Here is a 22,451-nt window from a genome sequence, read left to right on the forward strand (position 1 = left end):
AGGGAAAGTGATAACTTGAATAACACAAATGGACTGTCTTTAGAGGCAAGAGACCAGGCTAGTAAGGCCTGCAAGAGGGTGGCATGGCAGCTGAAAGGAGGGTGCTGGGGTTACTGTAGGCCTGAGTGTAGCTTCTGCTCAGACAGGAATTGTCTGTGGGGCTCTGGGCAGGTGGTGCAAGCTCTCTGAACTTTGGTGTCCTTATCCGAAGAAGGGGGTCTGAGGATACCTACTTCACAGTTGTATTGTGAGGATTAAGTGGGATAATTTCTGTAAAGTACTTGGCACATGATAAGCATGCAATAAATCTTAATAATATATAAACATTCTATCAATATTGAATGCTAGCATTATCTACCTCTCTAAACACACACACACACACACACACACACACACACACATTAATCCGCATATCTAAAAGAGTGGACTTGTTTTCTTTTTCTTTTTAAAACCATTTTTAGAAACTGGTGTTTATTTTCTGTCAACCTTCTTTCCATGTTGCTTCAGAGCCTGTGCAAGAACAGTGTAAGGCCATTCAGTGGTTGGTCCTACCCATTCAGTGGCCTGAGCAGGGGGAGTGGCAGACCAGTCTTCCGTGGCAGGCTGAGCACTCCAGTCTTGGGTAGGGAACTGCTGAATAGGCACAGAGGGCACCTGCATGCCGTCAGACCAGTCTGCAACCTCAGGCTGAGTAGCAGTGAACTCAGGGGCCGGAGCAGTGTCCATTCACCCTGAAATTCCTCCTTGTCACAGCCTTTTCAGCAGCAGCCTGCTCTTCTTTTTCAATCTCTTCAGGATCTCTGTAGAAGTAGAGATCAGGCATGACCTCCCACTGCTGTTTGCAGGCAATTGAGCCGCTGCATGGGCAGAATTTCCTGGGCCAGTATCCACATCAAGCCCACTGAGTGAGCTTCTTGTTGCATGGGATGGCAATGTCCACATGGCACGGTGGAGAATCTGTGTGACACAGAGCAATGGTAGGTAGGTTGTAACATAAGATGCTTCTGTGAGATACTGGTCGCTGGCCCTGCAATCAGTAACCACAAGAACCCGTGGATCTGGGAAGGTTGCCTAGATCTGGCTAGTGAAGGTTCCAGGAGTGAAGTGGCCAGCAATAGGAGTGGCTCCAGTGGCAGCAGCACACTTCCGCACGGCCCTCTGGCCAGTGCTCCTGGAGGATATGACACTGGCATCAGCAGGGTTTTCTATGGCCACGATGGTGCGAGCCACCAGCAGAAGCTTCTCCCAGGTCCTCTTTAGATTCATGACGTAGATGCCGCCACTTTTCCTCTTACAGATGTGCTGTTCCATTTGGAAGTCAAGGTTGGTGCCATGTAAGTGGGTTCCTGCTGCAAGGAACTTAAGGACATCCTCCTCTTTCATTTGCAGGACATCAAGGGCTCTGGACCTTGTGAAAGTTTCCCTTTGAGTTATGACGGGAATCCAGAACAACACTCTGTGGACCCCCTCTGTGGGTAGCAGGGAAAGCGAGTAGACTTGTTTTCTAAAACTCCCAAAGACGGACTCCATAGACAGCGTCACAGGGAAACCAATGTCAGCTCCAAATTAAGAAGAATCTCCTAGTTATTCAAAGGTAAAAATGGGAGGCCCGTAGCTGGAGGTATTCCAGTAGCTCGTGGGTAAACAGATAGCAGATGTATGGGGGTGATATATGACAGTGAGATGATTGGGTTGACCTAGCCAGTGGCATCCCCTTCAGTCTCCACATTGAAGCCATTGGCAAAGGGGATGAGAAGCTGGCTCAGGGTCAGGCTACCTGGGGCCTCGCAGCAGCTCTGCCCCTTTCCTAGCAGGTGGGATGCTGGGAGTCCTCTCTCCTCTCAGTCCCAGTATTCACAGGGCCAAAATAATTTCTGCTGTGCAGTTGTAAGAATTGGAAATAATGCAATCTAGCTCCTCCTTCTATTAGTGGTTTTGTTCTGAAAATAGTAGAGCTAGGACTTGAGCAAATATTCCTCCATTCACTCTTCTGTGCCTGCATTCATTCACTAGACAAATATCTATGGAGCTGTGTGCCCAGCTTCTGTAACAGGCAGGGCCCCTGGAAGGCTCCCAAGCTCCACAGACCTGCTGTCGAGGGTCTGCAAAATCCTGATCCCACTGTCAGGCTTTATTGTCGTGTTCTGCACGGGTACCAAAGGGCAGCGCTTGGTGATGATGAAGCTGGGCTCCTTGCCAGAAAGCAGGAAGTTTTGCCGCGATGTGCAGCCTTCCTTGAACACAGAGAGGGAAACAAGAAAAACCCCATGGCCAATGTCATGATGTGGGAGTTATTCTGGCCATGCTAAGATAATGTGCCAGATAAAGGGCATCTCAAACTCGCCAGCTCTCCCTGCCTCTCCCCTCCTCCCTCCCATTCCCAAGCTATGAAGGTGGCAGGAGGAAGAGAGCTTGGAACCACGGGGACTCTGCTTGGGAGGGACTGTTCCTTCTGGACTTTCTGCCTCCGAAAATCTACTTCCATCTCAGCTCCAGCTCAGCTTCAGGTCTGTCACAGATGTCCCCAACCTTGGCCCATCTTCCCCATCCAGCAAGCACAGTCACACTTTGACCACGGGCTTACCCCTGCATTATGACTGTGTGCAGGTGTGAGCTTGGCCTCCGCCACACCCAGGGTCCTCTTCAAAGTGGGGTGCGTGGAAAGAAAGTAGCAGTGCTGGGGACTTTATAACTTTGGTTTCACAGTCTTTTGCCTGTTTTATAATGTGTGGGATAGACTGGAAAAGTGGTATCCATGGCCAGGTGTGGTGGCTCACGCCTGTAATTCTAGTACTTTGGGAGGCCGAGGCAAGTGGATCACTTGAGGTCAAGAGTTCAAGACCAGCCTGGCCAACATGGTGAAACCCCATCTCTACTAAAAATACAAAAATTAGCCAGGCGCGGTGATGGGCACCTGTAATCCCAGCTACTTGGGAGGCTGAGGCAGGAGAATCGCTTGAACCCAGGAGGCGGAGGTTGCAGTGAGCCGAGATCATGCCATTGCACTCCAGCCTGAGCTTCAGAGAGAGACTCTGTCTCAAGAAAAAAAAGAAAAAAAGTGGTATCCACAAGCAATTTATAAGTAAATACATATATAATTAATAATTCAAGTATTAATTAGGAATAAAGAGGAATGATCATTGCTTCTGAGCTGCTCCTGGTTCATCACACCAGGGGCAGCTCAGGAGCTATGGTCATTTCTTCCTTTTTATTCCTAATTAATAAATAGTACTTTGTTAATTATAACAACAGATACTATATTTTATAATTATATTTTATATCTTATAATAAAATATATTATTATGTGTAATTATGACTACATGGCTGGGCGCAGTGGCTCATACCTGTAATTCCAGCACTTTGGGAAGCTGAGCTGGGCAGGTCACTTGGAGGTCAGGAGTTCAAGACCATCCTGGCCAACATGGCGAAACCCCATCTCTACTAAAAATACAAAAATTAGCCGGGTGTGGTGGTAGGTCCCTGTAATTCCAGCTACTCAGGAGACTGAGACAGGAGAATTGCTTGAACCCAAGAGGCGGAGGTTTCAGTGAGCCGAGATCATGCCACTGCACTCCAGCCTGGGTGACAGAGTGAGACTCTGTCTCCAAAAAAAAAAAAATTATGACTATATAATAACATAATTATTATTATATAATACCATAACAATAAATAATGCTGAATACATATTAATAATTGATACATATTAAAGGCGAGTGTTTAGCAGTTTTTAAAGTTAGGAATGCGTGATCAGATAATTCAGAGCCAACCATCAAAGACCAGGAGCAATGGTTAGGTTATTTACTGCTTTTCTCAGGGTTCTCTGAGCATAGCTTGCTCCTGGTTGGGGATCTTAAGTGTTTGCGAAATGAATGAATAAAAAAATCGGACTCCTGCTCTTTTGGGAGGCTGGAAGTAACTTGAAGGTTCATATGCATTGTGTCAACAGAAAAAAAAATCACAAATTTATAAATTTAGAAAGGAGACTATTTCTTATAAAGGATTATAGCCTGGAAGGTGGCCATTCTGCCAGACTGGAAAACATTGCCTCTGGAAGAGGCCGGCCATTAGCAGGTACTTTGAGGGAGGGAAAGATGAGACAGGAATTCATGGATGGGTTGGCCAAGTAGACATATTCAACAAGTTACAGGAGGAGCTATGAACATTCATGAAAGGGGTTCTGATGTATGTATGAACAAACGTGTGTGTTATGTGTGCCTTATGTTCTCTTTGGGAAGGAGACAGTGTTTAAATGCATTCTAGTTAGGCCGTGTAGGTCGAAAGGTAAAGTAGGGCCTTGAAGGCACTCAGTGTGCAGCCTCTATAAACCGGCCAGAACCTGTTTACAGCTGGTGGTCTCTTATCAGGAGGAAGTACTGAAATCAGCCTCTGTCCAGTCAAAGCTGAAGCTGTGGCTTGCGGAACAGGGGGGCAGTTAGTCAGCATATGGCGTGAGTTGAAGTTGTTTAGTGTTGCCGATCTTGAGGTCAGTGCTTGTTCAGATGCTAGAGAAACCTTAGAGTCATTAGAACATAACTACAGTAGTTTCTTTAAGGATGGGGTTGTGTCACTTAACCCTTGCTTGGCTTGGCCTTAGATCCTGTTTATAATTTGGTACCTTATTGCCACAAAGAGTCCATTCGATCAGTCTTATGATCTCTATGTTCACATTAACGTTGGTCAGTTATTGTGTTCAAGCCACAAAAGGGAAGGGGTTTATAACAGGGTGGGTCTGACCTCCTGTCCCGTGATGGCCTGGAACTCAGTTTTTACAGTTTCTCTGAGGTTCTCTTGGCCAAGGGGGGTCTATTCAGTTGGTTGGGGGCCTTAGGATTTTATTTTTAGTTCTTAGTTGAGATGGAATAGTCCACCTTGCCTCAATTCAAAAAACAAATATCAGTGGTCACTGTCTGTGTGCTATGTTCCACATTCTGAGGGTTAGGGGTTCAGAAGCCATGTGTCCCTTCCCTCTATGAGCTCATGGTGTAGGAGGGGCAGGAAGACAATCTATACACATGACTCTAACAGTTAAAAGTCACAGACAATGAAATGCACTCGAATTCTCTTTTATTTTTTAAATAATTTTATTAAAAAAATTTTTTTGAAACAGAGTCTCACTCTGTAGCCCAAGCTAGAGTGCAATGATGCCATCTCAGCTCACTGCAACTTCTGCCTCCAGGGATCAAGCAATTCTCAGCCTCCTGAGTAGCTGGGATTACAGATGCCCACCACCATGCTTGGCTGATGTTTTGTATTTTAGTAGAGACGGGGTCTCACCGTGTTGCCCAGGGTGGTCTCGAACTCCTGAGCTCAGGCAATCCACCTGCCTTGGCCTCTCAAAGGGCTGAGATGACAGGTGTGAGCCACCGCACCTGGCCTAATTCTCTTTTTATATGAAGACTCTGTCTGATCTTTAATATTTATTTCTCAGCCTTGTATAGTGAAGATGAGGAACTAGCAAAGTATTTCTGAACCTTCAGTCATTTGAGTGTCCCATTTATAATTTTTACCCTATTTGCATAAGACTATATACATTCAAATGATATTTCCCTTTAAATTGACTTTTTACCTAAATAAGTTTAGGTAAAAAAGAAACTATATTATCACCATGGTTGAAAAATCAGTATCGCTTGCTCTAACGAGAAAGTAAAAGTAAAAATAAACAATAACAAGAGCTAATATCGATTTAACACTGCATACCATGTCATGTTCTAAACACTTAATGTGGATTAACTCACTTCAGGCTCATAACAACCTGCTGAGGTAGGTGCTGTTATTATTCCCACTTTACAGAGGGGAAGGCTGAGGCTCAAAGAAGCAAAGTAACTCTCTGGAGTCACAGAAGTGATAAACTGAGGAGCTGGAATTGCAGAGTCCAAGCTGGTGATGAGCACAGCGGACTTCTCTTCTGTGGCCACCACCCTACTCTACAACAGAGTCTACAAATTATGGCCGTGGCCAGATCCAGCTTGCCGCCTGTGTTTGTGCTGTTCCCAAGCTAAGAAAGATGTTTTCATTTTTAAATGGTTGGGAAAAAAATCAAAGGAAGAATAGTATTTCATGATACGTGAAGAATATTTAAACTTTCAGTACCCATAAGTAAAGGTGTATTGCAACACAACCGCACTCATACTTTATGACATTTTGTCTATAAACTTTAGGACTTTTTGTCAATGGCTGCCTTTGCCTTTGATTGTGACAGAGACCATGTGGCATGCAGAGTCTGAAATCGTCTCTCTCTGGCCCTTTGTGGGAAGTATTTGCTGACTCCTGATCTATAAGGAAAATTCTAGCTGGGCAGCGTGGCCGCTGACCTAAGGCCTATTGTTTCAAAATGAAGTGTTAAAGAACTAGTAACGTCAAACAGAGACTCCTTCATCGATGTAATGGGAAAGATGAATTGAAAAGGGAATGTCTTTCTTGACAGGTGGATTTAAAGATTTTGTTACTCATTGCTGGGCTCTTGTACTCTTAGAAACATCTCATGGTGGGCTGGGTGTGGTGGCTCATGTCTATAATCCCAGCACTTTAGGAGACTGAGGCTGGAGGATCACTTGAGCCCAGGAGCTCAAGACCAGCCTGGGCAATATAGCAAGAACTTGTCTCTACCGAAAATTGAAAAGTTAGCTGAGCATGGTGGTGTGTGCCTGTAATCTCAGCTATGTGGGAGGCTGAGGCAGGATGATCACTTGAGGGCAGGTCAAGGCTGCAGTGAGCTATGACTGCACCACCACCACTGCACTCCAACCTTGGTAACAGAGTAAAATCTTGTTTTTTTTTTTGTTTTTTTTTTTTTGAGACATAGTCTTGCTCTGTTGTCAGGCTGGAGTGCAGTGGCACCATCTCAGCTCACTGCAGCAACCTCTGACTCCCTGGTTCTAGCAATTCTCCTGCCTCAGCCTACCAACTAGCTGGGATTACAGGCATGCGCCACCACACCCAGCTAATTTTTGTATTTTTAGTAGAGACAGGGTTTCACCTGTTGGCTAGGTTGATCTCAACCTCCTGACCTTGTGATCCGACCACCTCGGCCTCTCAAAGTGCTGGGATTACAGGTGTGAGCCACTGTGCCTGACCCTGTTTTATAAAAAACAAAACAAAACAAAAAAAATCTTACGGTTCTTGTTTTACGGAACCTTAGTTGCCCTAGGTAATGTCTAAAAACTGTTCCAGCTCAAACTGTCTATATTCCTGAGAGCTGGGTCACTATTTCTCCCAGCACAGTAAGATCCTGTAAATGGAGTACTTCAAGGGCCTGGCTAAAACCCTCTCCATCCTGCCTAGTGCTAAAGGGTTTATTTTCTTTCCTGGCTTCATTTAAACTGTGTTTCAGACTTTACTCTTCAATGTGGCCAGGAAATAACGCCGTGGGTGCAACAGTTGAATCTGCCCAGCTGTGGCATGTATTGAAATTCATCTTCATTACTGAAAATCTGATTTTGTTTCTCAAAATCTTCGCTGGAAATATTGAACTGGAGCAGAGAATTAAATTAGCTCAAGTTCAAATGTGGTTTGCTGTCATTCGAGCAAAATGAGTCTCTCTCCTGAATTTCTACAACTTCCTGTCCATTATTTTGGTAGACTTTCCTGAGGAAAGTGGTCATTTGCTGAAATCAAAACATAATAAAAATGGCCCCCATTTTCTAGGATCTTAAGCAGGTGGAACTGACTTTATTCAAATCCTGGAGCAAAGATGAGACACAGACTTCCGTTCTCTGAGCTGGCCACTGTGTTGGACAGGGGCACTGTCAGGAGTTACACTGGTTTCTTACAACAGTTTTATTTCCCCCTTATTGTTTTTCTTTCCTCCTCCTCCTTTCTTTTTCTTCTTTCTTCTGCTTCTGCTTCAAGAAAGCGTCTGTCTCTATCACCCAGGCTAGCTGGAGTACAGTGGCATGATCACAGCTCACTGCAGCTGTGATCCTCCTGCTTCAGTCTCCCAAGTAGCTGGGACTACAGGCACACATCACCATGCCCAGCTAATTATTAACTTTTTGTGGAGACAGGGTCTCACTACATTGCCCAGGTTTGTCCTGGACTCCTGGGCTCAAGCAATCCTCCTGCCTTGGCCTTCCGAAACTCTGGGATTTTGAATGTGAGTCACTGCACCTGGCCTCCTCCTTGTCTTTTAAACAAGCACAAATTGAACTTAACATTTGCGCTGTCTGTTTCTCCTCACATGTACCCCAAGGCCCTGAAAAGTTGGCCTGCCCATCTCTCTAGCCACAGAAAAGTTTAGCAACTTGCTTAAGGTCACTCAGGAGGATATGTGAGAAGCTGGAATTTGAATACAGGTCTAGCTGACTCCTGAGCCTGGGCTCTCTGGACGTTGGAGCCCCTGGATCACTAATATGAGCATGGACAGGGCAGGGCTGCATGCCCACAGGTGTTAGTAAGTGACCTTATCCTTGCAGAGATGACCAGGGGACAGGATGAGGCACTGATGGCATCTGCTGCAGGGGCCGTGTTTCCCCTCCTTCTAACCTTCCAGGAGCTCCCTATCGCCTTCTAGGCAAAGTCTCAACTTCTGAGCGTGGCCAACAATGTCTGTCCTTCAGAAAGTCTTCCTCTCTACTGTCTCTGCAGGGGTTTGTACTTTTTTTTTTTTTTTTTTTTTGAGATGGAGTCTCACTCTGTTACCCGGGCTGGAGTGCAGTGGCATGATCTCAGCTCACTGCAACCTCTGCCTCCTGGGTTCAAGCAATTCTCCTGCCTCAGCCTCCTGAGCAGCTGGGATTACAGGCCCATGCCACCACACCCGGCTAATTTTTGTATTGTTAGTAGAGACGGGGGTTTCACCATGTTGGCCAGGCTGGTCTCAAATTCCTGACTTCAGGTGATCCACCTGCCTCGGTTTCCCAAAATGCTGGGATTACAGGCATAAGCCATGTTTTCTTAAAGAGTCTGAAAGAAATTTTCACCTTAGCAGGCCACCCACAGTCTCTGTTGCAACTTACACAACAATTCAGCTCTGCCCTTGCAGCAGGAAAGCAGCCCGAGGCAGTATGTAAATAAAATGAATATGGGAGTGCTCCAAAAAATGTATTTACAAAAAAACAAGCATTGGCCGGATTTGGCTCAGAGCCTAGAGTTTGCTGATTCTTTTACGGCAGATGGGAACTGGACAGGTCAGTAGGAATGGGAGTATTATGAGGATGTTGCTAATAATTATTATAAATAATTATCAACAAACAAAATATCTTAAACATGCCCTGAGGAATGAGGAGAGCCCACCTGATCTCTGATTACACAACACACGCAGACGAAATCCAAATTCCTTTCCTGAGTATTGTGTCTTCTCTCTGAAAATCTCAAAGCAGCATTTGTACTAGATGAAATTTAATTTGAACCACAAAGAGATCTACCTTATACAACTAACTGCCTGGTTTAGCCCACGGTTAATTGAAGTCATTGGAGAATCATTTGAAAGTGGATTTTGTTCTCCTCCAATCTGGGGGCCAGACCCTATTCTTGTCATTGTAATCAAGTCCTGTGGTTCTCTTGCTTCGGAGAGCATCTGTCAGTAGTTGAGTGGATATTTAATTCCATTTGCCATTTGGGGTAATTTTCCTGAGAGCTGAGATTAGCCATTCTATCACCAAGGGTGATTGTCTTTAATTAAAGGTGTCAGTAAAAATAGTTTAGCCTGCCATCCAGAAAACCTCTTTGCTTTTCTTTATTGAAAGAATCCCAAATATGAATAGAAATTTTTGGGTTTTTCCTTGCCTTTAGTACCTGCTTCAAAATAATACTCTGCTTTCTAGAACAGATTTTGGAATGGGATAGATCCAGGTTTAAATTCAAATTTAGTTATTTGCCTATTATTTGGGTGTCTTGAGGATAATCCATTGTAGCCTCTCAAAGTTGCAGGTTCCTTACCTACAAAATGGGAATGTTGGTGCCTAACTCCTTCTCACTTACTCCATCTCCCCACCTCCATAATAAAGATAATCACAAACATTTATAGAATACGCCTATGGGGCAGGCACCTTGGAGAAAATGTTACAGTTATCATTTTGTTCAATTACCACACAACACTATGAGGATGAGATTATCTCCATTTTAAAGATGGGGAAACTGAGGCACAGAAAGGCAAAGGACCCCGTTAAAGTCACACGGTGAGTGAGTATCAAAGCCAGGACCTGCAGAGGCTATGATGGGGGAGAGCACTTGGGGGAGATGGGAAGGAACCGTCGCAGGGACAGGTCTCACCCTCACTAGCGCTCACTCCATTACTTGCAGAATACATTGGGAGAAACACGCCACTTCTCTTGACCCATCTTTCTTCGACATGGTGAGCTTTTGGCTCCTCAGCCAATCGATATTTCTCTGTTTTGTTCACTTCCATGTGGCCGACATGGTGAGACTGGCCCTCGGGGTGCCTCATGCTTGGGGGTGCCTCCTAAACCTTGGAAGTCCCTACAGGGTCGGGGGAGGGCTCAGACAGAAGGAAACTAGGGCACGGGCTGCTCTAGACTTTATGGGAAAAGCAAAGGTGTTCTTGAGGGTCCCATGGTATATCAGTTAGGATACGTTTAGCTGCAAGTTACAATGTAATGAACTAACAGTGACCTAAGCAATCAGTAAAGGAGTTTGGAGGTGGGTTACTCCAGGGTTGGCTTGGTGGCTTCACTGTGTCACCAAGGACCAAGGCTCTTTCTGCCCCTCAGGCCCACCCTGCTGAATCTGTTGACTTTTCATCCTTAGGTTTGTGCCTTGGTCACAAAACGGCTGCCACAGCTCCGAGCATCCCATCCTTACACAACCTCATTCAAGGCAGAATATAGGAGAAGGTCTCATCCCTATGGCTACTTTTATCAGGAAGTGAAAACCTTCCAAGGAACAAAAACCTCACCACATCTCCTCTTAATGTCTCATTATGCAGAACTAGGCCATAAATCCTAAACCAATCAAACCAAGCTAAGGGGGGTAAAATTACCATGCTGTGGACCATCTACTGTCATTCTTTTGGGTTGGGTAGGGGAGGCGCTCACCTTCCCTGTACATGATGGGCCCTGCACAAAATCGAGGCCCTGTAATCTTAAGCAGGAAGAGGAGGGACTACATGTTGGGTGAGTAGGAACCACCTCTGCCACCAAGAGGGCCATCGTGATACGTGGATTAGAAGCAGATCAGTCAATTTCCTCCTCTTGCATGGACCTAAAATAAGATGCCCTGACTCCCTGGATTAGAGAGACCCCACCAAGGGAAAGAGACTGAAGTCCCAACTCATAGCTGAGTCCTCTAGGCTGCATATACTTCAGCGGACTGTGCCTCAGTTTCTCACCTGTAAAACTGGGATGATATAGTACCTGCCTCATAGAGTTGCTGCAAGGATTAAGCAAGCTAACTCACTTACAACGCGTAGAGCTGTGCTTAGCAGAAGATGCAAATAGTATGAATATCGTCCACTATGTTTATTGGGGCCAGGTGCTACCCAAGATAACTGACCATCTCATTTCATCTGGGACTGAGAAGGCTCCCAGGACATGAGACTTTCAGTGTTAAGGCCAGAACCATCTGAGGCCAACCAGGATGAGTTGGTTACTCCATTGGAAACACACAGGAGCGAAGTGGGGGTAGGGATTGAGGCAAACTGGGGAGCCTGTGCCCCGGTCATTTGGTTCCATCTGGTTGGTGCCATATTGTTAGCCCAGTATGTTCAGATCTGATTTTTCCAGGAGAAGCTTGACAGCTGGATTTTTATGTTAAATCTCTGAATTTTTACATATTTTTAATGTTATAAAACAAAACAACAAAACACTGCGTAGTCCAAACAAAACACCTTTGCCGGCCAGTGTGGGCCCTCGGGCTGCCATTTTACAACTTTTTCCTCGTTCTTCTCAGCCCCTCCCACTTACATAACGGATGGGATGTTTCTTGGTTTGGATACATACGTATTTCCTGTCTTCTTAGAGCGGCTCCCTCACTCAATCTTATTTGTTTCTGCAGGAAGTACGGGACGGAAATTAAAGGAGAAAATGGTTCCACAGGTTTGGTGGCTACAAAAAGATTTCCTCGATAAACACTGCCCCCAATCACTTATCTGTGAAAGCTGCATGATGTGAAATTAAACTTGGGCAGAGTTGCGGTGGGTGATTATGTCTTAGTGGCTTAGGGAAATGAAAGCCATTCATCTCAGGCAAATGTGACAGGCAGGACCATTGGCCTTCCGTCACCTCTGGGCTGCCTTCCCATGGCGGTGGTCTATGCAGGCCTTACGTTTGTGCAGCAAATTTGTAAAGAACCAATCAGTGGCCTTCATGTCAGGCAACCTAGGAAGGTTTTGGAAGTGGGACTGTTTGCCTCACTGTTGGTGAGTATTAGGTATCCCTCTAGGAAGGTTCAAGAGCGCATACAAGCCAGGCGTGGTGTAATCACGCCTGTAATCCCAGCACTTTGGGAGGTTGAGGTGGGCAGATCACTTGAGGTTAGGAGTTCAAGACCAGCCTGGACAATATAGCAAGACCCCGTCTCTACTAAAAATACAAAAATTAGCTAGGTATGGTGGTGGATGCCTGTAGTCCCAGCTACATGGGAGGCTGAGGCAGGAGAATCTCTTGAACTGGGGAGGTGGAGGTTGCAGTAGAGCCAAGATTGCACCACTGCACTCACTGCCTGGCAGCAGAGTGAGACTGTCTCACAACACACACACACACAGAGGAAAAAGAAAACAGAGCCCATAGAAAACGTCTTGTGAATGCTTAAACGCACGTGGCTCCTTTTACAAACTTCTTTCCATTTCTCTTGAGTACCATGTGAAAGTTCTCACTGCCCCCACCTGCTTCTCACCTTCTCCTTCAGACTCTCACATCCGTCTCTTTCAGTCTCAAGAGGTGCTAGAAAAAATGTTGGATTCCTTAAAGGAGTGTTTATACTGGAAACAAGCATCATTAGGAAATGGCTGGTCCTGACCCCAAGGAACTTATCTCTGGCGGAGGTCGGGCAGGCTGGTGCCCGTCTGCTCCTGACTGACCCTCATTCCTTCCTGATTGGGTGGTAGGAACTAAATGGCCAGGCCCCTTGGTGTGGGTTTCTGGCTTCCTAGGTTCCCTGGGGTCACATCTTTTGTTCTCATCATCATCTGTCTGTTCCCAGTGAAGAAGAACTGCTTCAGGGCACTGTTCCTCAAATTTCACTTCTTTGCACACAACCTTCATGGTTTTTGCTCCAGTTGTGTACAATTAAAGCGACTATTAACTTAATATTTTTGTTGACATAAACTCTCAAAAGTTTACTTAAGCTTATGTCACTAAGGTAAATGGAAAGCCAATATCATGCTCTATAAATAGACTTTACAAGTAAACAGAAATACAGTGAAAATCATGTTATTGTCTACTAGCTAATACTTTTGCCTAAGAAGGCTCTTAACCTGAGACCTGCCCGTCTTTTGTTAAGAAGGATGATGGACATGTGTTGGAGAAGGGTTAAGGACCTCCTAGCACCATCCTGAGCCTTTCTCCTTGATTTAGTTGAATGGACTGAAGGAGGATAGAAAAAGAGTTACTTACTCTGGGATTCAATGCTGTTTCAAGTGGTGGCCCCTCTACCATGCAAAGTCACCTGGGTTCCCAAGCTTTGGGAAACACCATTCCAGCACATACTGTATCTTCAGATCCCACTCGTTCTGGCCTGGAGATCCTCTATAGGGGGTCCCCAAATTGGGTCCTCCTTGAATTAAGAATTCCAGGTCTTGGGCAATTATTAGTGCTGGAGCCATTGTTGCTTAGGGTATATTTTCCCAGTAGATGTTGGCCTTAGATTTAAATTAAAACTCCAGGATGGGGTCCAGAAATGAGCTCATATCAGTCTTCTCCTGGGGGGGTCTTATGAGTGTTAAGGTCTGTGGGACCTCTCATCCCCACCTTAGCTTCTTGTCAGCTCCATGGGGACTTTGAAGGAAGAGGATGGTCTTCCCAACCCCCACAGCATCCTCCACGGACACAGCAAGGAACTCTGAAGGGTATGCATTCACTGAACACATATTAAGTGTGTGCCAAGTGACAGACACTGTGACAGCTATGGTGGGGCTGGGGGCAGGGGTCCTAGAAAGAGGAGGAGAGCATGGATGCAAAGCTCAACCCTGACTTTGAGGCGATTGTTTTTTAAGGCTGTTTTTAACACTTGAAGGTACACGTCTACCTCCAAAAACTTTTCATAAACAAATGGGAAGGTTTTGCTTTCAGCAATGGCAGCTAACTTGTTTTAGACAAATCCTCCTTCTGAGAACAACTAGAAAGTCTGGGCATAAAAAAGAAGATCTGATTTAAGGCTTTGGAAAACTACCAAAGGCAACCAGGATTCAAGGGGCCAAGACCCCAGAAGGAAAATAAACCCTTAACGCTCAGTCTGATATTTCAAACCACTTTTCCCCCTAAGGCATTCATTGATTTGAAGGCAGATTTATGGAGCTGGGGCAACAAATACGGGCATTCAGAGCCAGCCACAGAAGGAGGGCCCTGGTCAACACCCTAGGATTGATTTAGGACCCCGGAGAGCTGCCGCTTAGAAGTAAGGCAGAACTAGGAACAGACCATCCTTCAGAAGGACTGAAGCTCGGCTCTGAGCCATTAAAATCCATGATTGAATCAGGTTCATCTTTTCCTAACCCAGTTGCCTGTTAGAAGCAAAATACATCCTCTTTGGAAAGAGACTGGAAGTTTTTTCCATCCCTCCTCATATCTCACTGCTCTGTATTTTATTCCAGCCACTGTTGCCACAACTAACTTTGTGCAGGTATAACTCTGCATCACCTGCCTCAGCCTTTGCTGTCTCTAACTTCCCATGTCAGGGCTACTCTGATGCCTCTGGCCATGGGAATCTACCTTTCGATCATGTACATGTATCCTGGAAGTGAAACAGAATTAACCACCCATAAGCAACCCTTGATCAATGGGGAATGCGAGTTGGGGAATAAGTGCTTCTTCATTCTTTAGGCAGGACATTTTGAGATGCAATTAGATTTTTGTTGTGTTTGTTTAGGAGGTCTTAGTTTGGATCAATCCTCAGTTACCCCCAGTAATGACCAATTCAAGTGTGTACCCATGAATTGGCTTTCTCTCTTTCCCTGTCATATTCTTCTCAGAATCCCACTCCTGTGCGCTTGGATTACTAACAAAATTAACTACCTGCACACAAATCAAGGTCTCAGGTTCTCCTTTCTGGGGGAATCCAGGCTAAGACAAATACAATGTAGGGGGTTAAAATATTCTACACTTTAAATATACAAGGTCTAGCATACAATTACAAAAATCCTGGAAAGACAAAAAGGCAAGATTAGAACAAAAACCAAGAAAAATACAGTCAACAGAAATAGGACTATAGGGAATTCAGATATTGGCATTGTCTGACAGGGACTTTAAAATAATAATTATTAAAATGTTCAAAGCACTAGGTGACAAGATGAGAATTTTGGTAGAGAATAACAAACTGTAGAAGAGAATCAAATAAAATTCCTACAACTGAGAAATGCTTGAAAATGAGAGCTCAGTGGATGTGTTTTTGATAGTAGATTAGATGCAGCTGAAAAATTAGTAATCTGAAAAATAAATCAGAAGAACATATGTAAATGAAGCAAAGAGAGACAAAAGGTGGAAAATGAAAGAACATGAGACACACAATATAAGGTGCAACAGTCTAAAACATGGAATTGGAATCACAGAGGAGAGGACAGAGCGAATATGGAAGAAATACAATTAAAGACATTCGCTGAGAATTATTCAAAAATGATAAAAGACATTCATCCATATATTAAAGGATCTTTAAGAACCCTATGCAGCAAATGCAAAGAAAATCATCCCTAGTCACATCATAGTCAAACTGCTTAAAGGTAAAGACAAAGAGAAAAACTTATAAAGCATCCAGAAATTAGATATGTTACTTTCAAAGAGACAAAGATAACAGCTAAAAATAATGGAAGCCAAAAGGCAATAAAATGATAGCTTCAAAGTGCAGGAAAAAAAACTGTCAACTTAGATTCTCTATCCAGAATACTACTTTTAAAAATGAAGGAGAAATGGAGACATTCTTTGACAAAAGCCAAGATAATTTTTCACCAGAAGATTAACACTAAAGAAAATAATAAATAGTATTTTCCAGGTAGAAAAGTGATCCTCAATGGCAATTTAGGAATTCAGGATGAAATAAAGAACAATGCAGAGGGTAAATAAATGGATAGATCTAAATGAACACTGATTGCATAAATTAATATGTTTATCTTTTTATATGATAGGTTTATAATGATAATACATTTATTATTGTAGTATGTTTATAATTATTACATTAAGATAATATAAGTTGACTCTTAAACAACACTGGGGTTAGTGGTGGTGACCTGCTGCACAGTTAAAAATCCATGTATAACTTTTTATTGATTAATTTTTAACCAAAATTTTTTTAATTTAAGAGATAGATTTTTACCATGTTGCCCAGGCTGGTCTCAAACTCATGGGCTCAAGCAATCCACCCGCCTCAGCCTCCAAAAGTGCTGGGATTACAGGTATGAGCTACCGCACCTGGCCAAAAATCCATGTATAACTTTTGATTCCTCAAAAACTTAACTACTAATAGCCTATTGCTGATCAGAAGCCTTACTGAAAACATAAATAGTTGGTTAACACATATTTTACAAGTTACATGGATTATATGCCATATTCTTATAATCAAGTAAGCTAGGGAAAAGAAAATGTTATTAAGAAAATCATAAGGAAGAGAAAATATATTTACTATTTGTTAAGTGGTGTGTGGATCATCATAAAGGTCTTCATCCTTGCCGTCTTCACACTGAGTAGGCTGAGGAGCAAGAGGAAGAGGAGGGGTTGGTCTTGCTCTCTCAGCAGTGGCAGAAGTGAAAGAAAATCTATGTGTAAGTAGACCTATGCAGTTCAAACGCACGTTGTTCAAGAGTCAACTGTACATAGAATTGAAACACATGACAATAAAAACATTTAAATTAGGAGGTAGTAAATGGAGTTAAAGTGTTCCAAGGACCTTTTGTTTTCTGGCAAATGGTAAAGCACACACACATGCACATATATATGCATGTGTATGTGTGTGTGTTTGTATATATATAAATATGTGTGTGTGTAGATGCAACTTAGGGATTCAGAATGAAATAAATGTGTGTATATATGTGTGTATGTGTGTATATGTGTGTGTGTATGTATATACTATTTTTTGAGATAGGGTATTGCTCTGTTGCCCAGGCTGGAGTGCAGTGGCACAAATATGGCTCACTGCAGCCTCGACTTCTTGGGCTCAAGAAGTGATTCTTCCAACTCAGCCTCCTAAGTAGCTGGGACCACAGATGCATTCCAACACATCCAGCAAATTTTAAAATTTTTTTGTAGAGATGGGATCTCACATGTTGCCCAGGCTAGGTTTATTTTTTGTGATACATCACGGATATATGTTGCAATCTCTAGGTAAATCCATAAGACAGTAACAGAATGTATAAATAATAAGATAATTGAGAGTGTTATGTAATAATACATATTGATTATTTTCAAAAAGAAAATAATGAGGATGGGAAAAAGGCCTATACTGGATGATACAAAAGAAAGGTAACAAGATGATAATATATTTAAAATCAGATGAATTACATATTTTAATTAAGAGATGAAGATTATTAGACTGGATAGAAAAACAAATCCAACAATATGCTGCTTACAAGGACTATCATAAACAGAAGGATAGATTGAAAATAAATGGATAGAAAAGGATAGATTAAAAGAAAGCTAAAATAGCTTTGTGAATATCAGACAAAGTATACTTTCAGGCAAAAATATTACTAGAGATAAAGAGTGATATTTCTTTTTTAATTTTTTTTGAGACGGAGTTTTGCTCTTATTGCCCAGGCTGGAATGCAATGGCGCGATCTCGGCTCACAGAAACCTCCGCCTCCCAGGTTCAAGTAATTGTCCTGCCTCAGCCTCCCAAGTAGCTGGATTACAGGTATGTGCCACCACACCCAGCTAATTTTTTGTATTTTTAGTATTCTAGAATTCTAGAAAAAATTCTAGAATTTTTTGTATTCTCCATGTTGGCCAGGCTGGTCTCGAACTCACGACCTCAGATGATCTGCCCACCTCAGCCTCCCAAATGGCTGGGATTACAGGCATGAGCCACTGTGCCCAGCAAAAGAGATACTTCATAATGATAAAAAGTATAATTCGTAAGGAAGATTTGGCAATTTAAAATTCATTTGTATCAAATAATGTAATTTCAAAGTCAACAAAACTGAAAAGAAAATAGATAAGCCCACGATCACATTAAGGGATTTTAATATGATCTGATGAAATAAAAAGGTAAGGATTTACAATACTTGATCAACATGATTAATAAGTTGGCCTAATTGATATACATACAACATTGCACCCAACAACTACAGAATACACATTATTTTGAGGAGCTGATGGAACATTTAACAAAGCAGACCATATGTTGGGCCATAAGGCAAGTCTCAACAAATTTCAAAGAACTGAAATCACACAGAATATGTTCTCTGGCTATAGTATATTTAAGCTAGAAATTAATCCAAAGATAAGTAGAAAATTTCCCATATGTTTGGAAAATAAACCATACACTTTTAAATAACTGATGAGTCAAAGAAGAAATTACAATGGAAATTAGAATATATTTTCAACCAAATGATAATGAAAAGATTACATATAAAAACTTGTCAGAATTTTTACTCTGGTCAAGATGAAGTGCAGGGACTGGATTTACCCTTCTGCTTTAAACTACTAAAAAATAGAAAAACAAATGAAACAACATACATGATCACATATAATGGTGATTATATGATTAATTAAATTTCTATAACAGAAACAAGTGTACAAAAATGAGAACTCAGTGGATGGGTTTGATAGCCGCTTAGATGCAGCTAAAGAGAAAATTATTGCCCTGGATACAGGGGCATAAGGTTATTTTTGGGAAGTGATAGAGCTCTTCTCTATCTTCATCATGGTGGTAGTTACACAATTATATACATCTGTCAAAACTTGGAGCTGAACACTAAAAAGTATGATTATCATTTTATGTAGATTATACCTTCATAAAAAATGGGAAACAGACTGGGCACAGTGGCTCACACCTGTAATCCCAGCACTCTGGGAGGCTAAGATGGGCAGATCACCTGAGGTCGGGAGTTCAAGACCAGCCTGATCAATATGGAGAATCCCTGATCCCCTAAACACTAAAAAAGAAAAAAAAAATACAAAATTAGCCGGGCATGGTGGTGCATGCCTGTAATCCCAGCTACTCCCGAGGCTGAGGCAGGAGAATCGCTTGAACCGGGGAGGCAGAGGTTGCGGCAAGCCAAGGTGACGCCATTGCACTCCAGCCTGGGAAACAAGAGCGAAACTCCATCTCAAAAAAAAAAAAAAAAGGAGAAAAGTCTTATTGGAGATATCTAAAGCTGTACTTAGAAGGAAATGTATAGCTTTAAATACATATATTAATAAAATAATGAAAAGTAGAAATCAGATCTAAGCATCTGTTTTCATAAATTTGAGAAAGTGCAGCAACTTACACACAAAGAAAATAAAAATAAGGAGATAATGATCATAGGAGTAGCAAATAATGAAATTAAAAACAAACATACTAAGGAAAGGCCACAAAGCCCAAAGCTTGTTGAAAAGACTAATAACATTTTTATTAATTTTTGATCCTTAGCAACCGATGAGGAAAAACTGAAAAGGCCTAAAATGATCCGGATCAGGAATTTAAAAAGGGTATCACTATAGGTCAAATGAACATGAAAAAATATAACAAGAGGATATTATGAACAACTTTAGGACAGTAAGTTTAGATAACATGAACAAATTCCTTTAAAAAAACACATCATAAATCTGATACAAGAAAAAAGTAAAGATATAGAGTCCTTTACTAAGAAAATTGAATCTGCTCTTTCCCTGCCGCCGCTGATTAGCGCGGAGGCGGAGGCTTGGGTGCGTTCAAGATTCAGCTTCACCCGTAACCCACCGCCATGGCCGAGGAGGGATTGCCGCTGGAGGTGTAATGGACGTTAATACTGCTTTACAAGAGGTGCTGAAGACCGCCCTCATCCACGATGGCCTAGTACGTGGAATTCGCGGAGCTGCCAAAGCCTTAGACAAGCGCCAAGCCCATCTTTGTGTGCTTGCATCCAACTGTGATGAGCCTATGTATGTCAAGTTGGTGGAGGCCCTTTGTGCTGAACACCAAGTCAACCTAATTAAGGTTGACCACAACAAGAAACTAGGAGAATGGGTAGGCCTCTGTAAAATTGACAGAGACGGGAAACCCCATAAAGTGGTTGGTTGCAGTTGTGTAGTAGTTAAGGACTATGGCAAAGAGTCTCAGGCCAAGGATGTTATCGAAGAGTACTTCAAATGCAAGAAGTGAAGAAATAAATCTTTGGCACACACACACACACACACACACACACACACACACACACACACACACACAAATTGAATCTAATTTAAACCATTTAACAAAGGAAACTTCAAGAAAGTCTAGATGGCTTCTCTGGCAAAAAATTTTTAAACATCTATGGAAGAAATAATACAAATAGACAAATCCTTCCAGAGGATAATAAAGACTCCTTTCTAACTCATTTTAGGAAGCTATTATAACCCTGATAACAAAATCTGATGGGAACACTATAAGAAAGGAAAATTTTAGACCAATCTCTCTTTTAAGTATAGGTGCAAATACTCTAAACATATTAACACATTTTAAAATCTGGTATATATTAAGAGTAATATGTTAATTTGTGCAAGAAATTAAGTAAAAAAAGTAATATGTCATGACCAGTTGGAAATATTTTAGAAATGCAAAGATAGTTTAACATTTAAAATTCATCAATGTAATTTCCCATATTAATATAATAAAGGCACACAATTATTTGATTATCTCAATATAAACAGAAAAAGCTTTTGTTAAATTCCAACATTCATTAGTATAAAAATTCTTAGCAAACTAAGAGTAGAAGGGGAACTGTCTTAGCAAACCAGGAATAGAGGGGAACTTTCTTAGTCTGATAGGGTGTATCTATAAAAACCTTGGCAAAATGTTGAAAGAATGGATGCCTGCTATCATGACTGGTACACAATATTGTACTGAAGGTCCTAGTCAGTGCAATAAAACAGACCAAAAATGTATAAAGGTTAGAAAGGAAGAAATACAATGATCAACAGATGACATATTTGCGTAATCAGAACATCTGGAAGAATCTGCCAATAAATTATTGGAATAATAAATTAATTTTATCAAAGTCCCTAGATACAAGTTTAACATACAAAAATTGACCTCATTTCTATATAACAAAGGGGAAAAATTATAGAATGAGGTTTTAAAAGCAATGCTATTTACAACAGTATCAAAAATCAAATACCTAGGCATGAATCCACTGAAAGATATGTCAGAGTCTCTGCAGAAACCTCTAAAATGTTAGGGAGAGAAATGTTAAAAGACATAACTAAGTGGAGAGAGATACTATATTCATGAATTGGAAGGTTCGATATTGTAAAGCTATCAGTTCTCACCAAATCTACAGGTACAGTGCAATCCTCACAATCTCAACAGCTTTCTTTTTTGTGTGTGGAAATTGATAAGTTGATTCTTAAATTTATACAAAAATGTCTATACAGAAAAGTCCAGGGACAATCAAGACAACCACAGAAAGAACAAAGTTGGAGGAAAGACTTACTAACAAATAACAATAACGAACAGAGTATAATATTTGTGCAAGGATACACAAGGAGACCAGCCAAAAAGAATAGAAGTTTCTAGAAACAGACCTACAAATCTAAAGTAACATGATTTATGACAAAGGTGGCCTTTCGGAGTAGAGGGGGAAAGAGTGGTCTTTTCAACAGATATAGCTGGGTAAATCAGCTATCCATAAGGAAAGTAGTGAAACTTGACCCTATATGAGAATAATCAGTTCCAGGTAGAATTTTTTTTCTTTTTTTCTTTTTCTTTTTTCTTTTCTTTTTTTTTTTTTTTGACGGAGTCTTACTCTGTCACCAGGCTATAGTGCAGTGGTGTGACCTCAGCTCACTGCAACCTCCGCCTCCCGGGTTCTAGCGATTCTCCTGCCTCAGCCTCCCGAGTAGCTGGGACTACAGGCGCCTGCCACCATGCCCAGTTAATTTGTGTATTTTTAGTAGAGATGGGCTTTTACCATGTAGGCCAGGAGATCTTGATCTGGACCTTGTGATCTGCCCGCTTTGGCCTCCCGAAGTGCTGGGATTACAGGCACGAGCCACCGTGTCCAGCCCCAGGTGGATTTTAAATCTAAATATGAAAGGTAAAACAATGAAGCCACTGGAAGATAGGAGAATATCTTTATGACTTTGGGGCAAGAAAAGATTTCTTAAGTAAAGCACAAATAGCATTTACCATAAATGAAAGAACTGTACATTGGATTACATTACAATTAAGAACTTTTGTTCATCAAAGGCACA

The 22,451-nt window shown here is 42.1% G+C and overlaps 1 protein-coding gene and 1 pseudogene across 1 annotated transcript; one reads left to right on the top strand and one right to left on the bottom strand.

Moving 5' to 3' along the window:
• Positions 1-471: 471 nt before the first annotated feature.
• Positions 472-3,198, bottom strand: LOC123567076 (small ribosomal subunit protein uS2-like; annotated as a pseudogene).
• Positions 3,199-10,288: 7,090 nt separating this feature from the next.
• On the top strand, positions 10,289-20,404 carry LOC102124566 (small ribosomal subunit protein eS12-like). Its single transcript, XM_045364478.3, has 4 exons — positions 10,289-10,357; positions 10,705-10,790; positions 11,950-11,990; positions 19,928-20,404. Exons 1-4 carry the CDS (start codon positions 10,289-10,291, stop codon positions 20,380-20,382), a joined length of 651 nt encoding a protein of 216 aa, XP_045220413.2. The 3' UTR covers positions 20,383-20,404.
• The last annotated feature ends 2,047 nt before the right edge of the window (positions 20,405-22,451 follow it).

The sequence above is a fragment of the Macaca fascicularis genome, chromosome 10 (assembly GCF_037993035.2).
Source record: "Macaca fascicularis isolate 582-1 chromosome 10, T2T-MFA8v1.1".
In the NCBI taxonomy this organism is placed as follows: Eukaryota; Metazoa; Chordata; class Mammalia; order Primates; family Cercopithecidae; genus Macaca; species Macaca fascicularis.